This window comes from Corvus brachyrhynchos, unplaced genomic scaffold, assembly GCF_000691975.1.
Source record: "Corvus brachyrhynchos isolate BGI_N302 unplaced genomic scaffold, ASM69197v1 scaffold4, whole genome shotgun sequence".
Classification (NCBI taxonomy): Eukaryota; Metazoa; Chordata; class Aves; order Passeriformes; family Corvidae; genus Corvus; species Corvus brachyrhynchos.
In genome coordinates this window covers 8307527-8312290 of record NW_008237878.1, presented here as the reverse complement: position 1 = coordinate 8312290, position 4764 = coordinate 8307527, and the positions used below count along the sequence as shown (strand labels likewise).

Here is a 4764-nt window from a genome sequence, read left to right as displayed (position 1 = left end):
TTCTTCGAAGGCCTGCGGGAGGTAAGCCCAGCAGCTGGATCCCGATGGAGCAGATGCACTTGCATTGGTGGGTCCAGGAGGCAAGGGAGCAGGCAGCAGCCAATCACAGCCCAGCTTCTGTGATCCCAACAGGATCTTTCACATGACAGCCAATCCAGAGCCAGCTGGAGCAGCAGGAGCAGGAGGCGCAGTGCCAGTACAGCCAGTCACAGCTCTGCTTTGGTAGGTAGGAATGCTCTGACAACCAATCGTAGCCCAGCTTCCAGGAGGATTTTCCACAAGCAGCCAACCACAGCTTGGCCCTTCATGTCGGTGATCGTGCAGAGCAGTTAGGGCGCAGGTCTCTGGAGGGCACCCAGTGCCAGCGAGGGTGCAGGTGGTCCAGGGTGCTTGGGGACCTGCTGAGCCCCACTGGGATCCAATGCATCCCATTACTGCAGGGGAACCGGCGCTGCCAGGGGCCCAATGAGCCCCAGTGCCACAGAGCAACCTGATGAACCCCAGCGCCATGGGGCATACAGTGAGCCACAGGGCCAGTTAGGCCCCTGAAGGCTCTCACCACCAGTGTGCAAAAAGCAGTACAGCCTTCTCATTGCTCAGGCTGCCCCCAGTGAGTGGAGCTGCTCCAGGACATGCACAGCCCCCCAGGGCAGGAACAGCCCCACAGGGCAGGAACAGCCCAGGAATGCAGACACCAAGATGCCAGACAGCCCCCCCAGCCTCAGAGACAGACAGCTTCTGTCCCCAGGCGAGAGGGCAGAACTGCGATGCCTAACCAGCACTGGGTCAAGGGGAGCATGAGCCAGAAGGGCAGGGAGGCCAGGCCAGAAGGGCCTCTAAGGGCATACATGTGCAGTCACGCTGGAGATCAAGTGAGCATTGTCCTCAGACTCTGTGGGCCTGCAGAGGTGCTGAGCATGGAGGGAAAAGTCTGCAGCACAACGATGCAGGGGGTCTGACCAGGTGGGCACCACACTGTGCCCCAGCCTCAGCCTTCCTGACTTTCACACAAAGATCAGTGTAACCATGCCCTACCACTGCATTCTGAAAGCACCCTGCCATCTGGCCCACCCCCAGTCCCTCCCTCCCAGGCCACCCAGCAACAGAGCACGCTCTGGCAGGTTTCTCTAGAGCACCCTGTGAAGGCTGCCAGGCCTCTGGCTCAGCACTGGTATTTACCTTTTTTGCACTTGGCTTGGCCCTGAGTTGGGCCCCAGCAGAAAGTGTCCCCCACCCTGCCTCAAAAGCGGCTCTGGAGAGCAAGTTCTTACTGCTCTCTGGCACAACCAGATCCTACTGCACTGCTCGCAACCACTCCTCTAGTGCAGACTCCGGCAAGGCTGTGCCCCTTCTTCTTCTACCAGTGCCCTCCCACCAGCAATTCCACACTGATGACCAAAACCAGCTCTCCTGTGATCCCTCAGGACAGGGACTGTCCCAAGCTCACAGTGAGAACGAGGCAAGACAGGCTCCAATGCCCAGCCGGCACAAGCTCTTTGGTATCAAAGGGGTGCAGGCACTGCACCACAGCTGCACCAGGCTCTCTGGGTGCAGACAAAGATGGGCAGGCCCTGCATGTGGGCTCCTGAGCACATTTCAAGGCTCTGTGGCTCCAACAGTGCCGAACGGGACGCAAGTGCTCACCTGGCTTGCAGCGGCTTCAGCAGAGGGGGTGCGCTCGGTGCGGTGGTCTGAGGGATGCCCTGGCAGGGGTCTCTCCACAGGAGAGTTCCTCCGGCGGTAGAAGAGGACATATGCATATCTGGTCACCACCTGGCTCTCATCCACCGTGGTGACTGTGCTGTCGTCAAAGAGCCGCCAGCCTGAGAAGGACGAAGGGTTAAGCAAGCAGACAAACCACGGCTGCAGGAGAAGGGGGGTGGTGAGGGTGACAGATCCTCACCTACGTCGCTGCGTTGGCTGTTCTTGTCGTTGGGCAGGCGGGCGTACGCTGTGTAGTGCCCTCCAATCATGCCTCCATAGTGGTTGATCACAGCGTACAGGTCATACATAGGCAGCTGCTGCTCACCCTTCCGACCAATGCAGAATTTGCTCAGGTCCAGGCTCCTGTGGAGAGACATGGTGACCATCAAGGGTGATCAGTGTTATGCAGGCCGGACTGCAGGTCAGCAGAGGCAGTGCCAACCCAGGCACATCGTCCCCAGGCTCTCACCGGACGGGAAAGTCCACCATGTCATTGATCTTGTCCCTCCAAATAAAGCTGCGGAAGGAGAAGCGCTTGAGCTGGATGATGAGGACGTTGGGCAGCCGCCATAACATCAGCTGCTTGGAAGCCTCACGGTGCTGCTTGCACTTGGGGCAGTACCTAGGGGAAGAGTGCGCTTGTTACTGGTGTGGGGAGAGCCTCAGTTCTTCCAGCCCAGCTCAGCCCCAGGGTCCCCACATGCAGGGCTGGCAGAGGGTATGTCGGAGGGCTCAGCCTCCTCTGTCAAGGGCAGGCCAGCACAGTCCTACAGAGCACTACCTTTGCTCCCTGCTGGCTTAGCCCTTCCCAGTGCACAGGGAGGGCCAGCCCATTGTTCCTGGCTGCCAGTAGAAACAGTGTGCAGGCCCAGGCAGCTCCCGGGAAACCCTGCTGCTGCTGGCTGGAACCCGCCCTGCAGCCTTCCTCACCATGCTTCCTCTGGGGCCAGGACTTCGGGCTTGGTGAAGAGATTGAGGCACTGCTCCAGGGTGAAGTGGCCAGCCCGGGCTGCTTCGCTGGCTGAGCCTGGGTCCTCCACACACTCCAACTCCTTGGATTCTACCAACACGAATTCCTTGAGGCGCTCATTGTTCTTCCACACCAGGGCAAGGGAGCAGTCATCTGTCAGATCCAGGGGGGTGTCACCTGTGAAGGGGCACAGATGTCACACACATACTCTACCAGGTTGGAGCAGGCCACCTGGCTGGAGCAATCTTGCCCATCCCAGTTAGATACAGAAATCAAAAAATGCTTCCAGAAAGGGACAGGTGCCCCCTGGCTAGGTTCACCATGCTGGGGCAGCAGAGCCCCTCAGCCTGCAGGGCTCAACACTGGCACAGCCCTCCGTCAGCAGCACCCTCACAAACAGCACTGGGTGTGGGCATTCCACTCAAACAAAGAAATGACCCAGAGATCACAGACCCTCTGAGAATACATGAGGTTGGAAGGAATTGGCTTATTTGCTTGTCATGCCCAACAAGAGCTTCTAGGCAGAGGCTCTGCGCAGCAGAGCCCCTCCTTCCCCTGTCAGGTGCTGCTTTCACTGTTCAGTGTGGGCCACCATCACACCTGGGTTCACCTTGTGCCAGGCAGGCTCTGGCACCCTTGCCAGGCAGATCCACTACCCTGCCAGAGGTGGTAAGGGATGAAGGTGGCACTTTACAGGGCTCTGGCTCACCTTTATCTTCCAGCTTGTGCTCTCGGTTGGCAGCGTCGATCTTAGTGATGTAGAACTGTGTGGCGCGGGCATTCAGTGAGTCTGGAGTGTGCTGGTACCCAGGGATGGCAGCTGTGAACAGGCAGGGACAGATTTGTGGTGGTACTGCCTGTCTGCCCTGCGTAGGGGCCAAGAATTTGCAGCACCCCCACCCCCACCTCACATGCTACGGCCTTGAAGGGACACAACCACGTGCCCGTGTCCTTGACTATTTTTAGCAGGCGCCTGCCCCTGGCAAGCTGTGCTCCTCTGCCTGCCTTGCCCCTTCACTGCACATTGCTGCCATCCTGAGACGAATGTCTGGAAACGTGACAGCCAGGCAGCCGACCGCAAGAGGCTGGTCCCATGCAGCTGAGTCAGAGCGAGGGAAGTGCTTTGCTCACAGCCCCCAGGGGCTCAGCCAGCACCAGCTCTGCCTTGCTCCCACAGGACTCGAGGCTTCTGCCCGCCCCTGCCTTTCCACCTCTCCCACAGCAACACAGCGCTCCAGCCTCTTTCCTCATCAGGTCTCTGCTCTACACCCTGGGCTTTGCCAGGGCACGGCAGAGCGTGGGTAGGTAGGCATTTCAGGTGAGGCAGCACTGCCAAAACAAAGCTCCCAGGGCCTCATCTGTGTTCCCAAGAGTCTCCAGACCAAACTCACAAGAGGAGAAGTGATGCTGTGGTGGGAGGTCACCCCAAGGAGGGAGAATCGCCTGAGCTCCTGGCACAGACACAGTTAGCACTTCAGCACCTCTTACCTTCTGGCTTGAGAGCTCTCTCATAGGACGGCTCTTTCTCACAACAGCTGTCATCCTGCGACTCCATGTGCTCAGAGAACCCTGAATCCAAGCTCAGCAGGGAACTCCTGGCTGTCAGGACCTTGCTCCGGACAGTGGTAGTATCCCCCGTCTCTGGGTGCAGCTCAGGCCCAGCTGGTGAGAGTGGGGGCTCCTGCAGGAGGCTGGAAGCCCTGTCCCCATCTCCCAGCTCAGGGGTGGAGGTGGCTGCTGCACAGCTGCTCTTGGCCAGGGGCTCCAGCTTGTCTGAGTGCAGAGGCTGCAGCCCCTGCTCTGGTGACATCCGGCCCAACTGGAATGGAGGCTGGAACACGCTGACTGAGTACCTGGGCAAGGAGGTGGGATTTAGAGCTGGCCAGACACAGGGCTGAGCTCAGCTCCAGGGCACAAGCACCTTCCTTCCCTGGACTCTCACCTTGCATAGCCCTCCAGCAGCTGGGCCAGGCGGGCGTAGGTGAGGCGGGACTCGGGCACGCTGATGAGGAAGGGGAAACCAATGTTCTCGGGACGGCATGAAGCCTTGTGGTCTGGCCAGTGTGTTTTCTGACATGCCCTGTAACACA

General features: G+C 59.3%; 1 protein-coding gene across 4 annotated transcripts in view; it reads right to left on the bottom strand.

Annotated features, from left to right (window-relative positions):
• Nucleotides 1-4764, bottom strand: part of USP19 (ubiquitin specific peptidase 19) — an 18454-nt gene that overhangs the window by 2843 nt on the left and 10847 nt on the right. For all 4 annotated transcript variants that reach the window (XM_017732575.1, XM_017732576.1, XM_017732577.1 and 1 more), the window contains 7 exons: nucleotides 4617-4754; nucleotides 4163-4527; nucleotides 3384-3494; nucleotides 2635-2851; nucleotides 2174-2326; nucleotides 1904-2067; nucleotides 1645-1823 (listed from right to left, as the gene is read on the bottom strand). In XM_017732575.1, coding sequence (XP_017588064.1) covers nucleotides 1645-1823; nucleotides 1904-2067; nucleotides 2174-2326; nucleotides 2635-2851; nucleotides 3384-3494; nucleotides 4163-4527; nucleotides 4617-4754 — 1327 coding nt within the window. The remainder of the gene's footprint in view (nucleotides 1-1644; nucleotides 1824-1903; nucleotides 2068-2173; nucleotides 2327-2634; nucleotides 2852-3383; nucleotides 3495-4162; nucleotides 4528-4616; nucleotides 4755-4764) is intronic.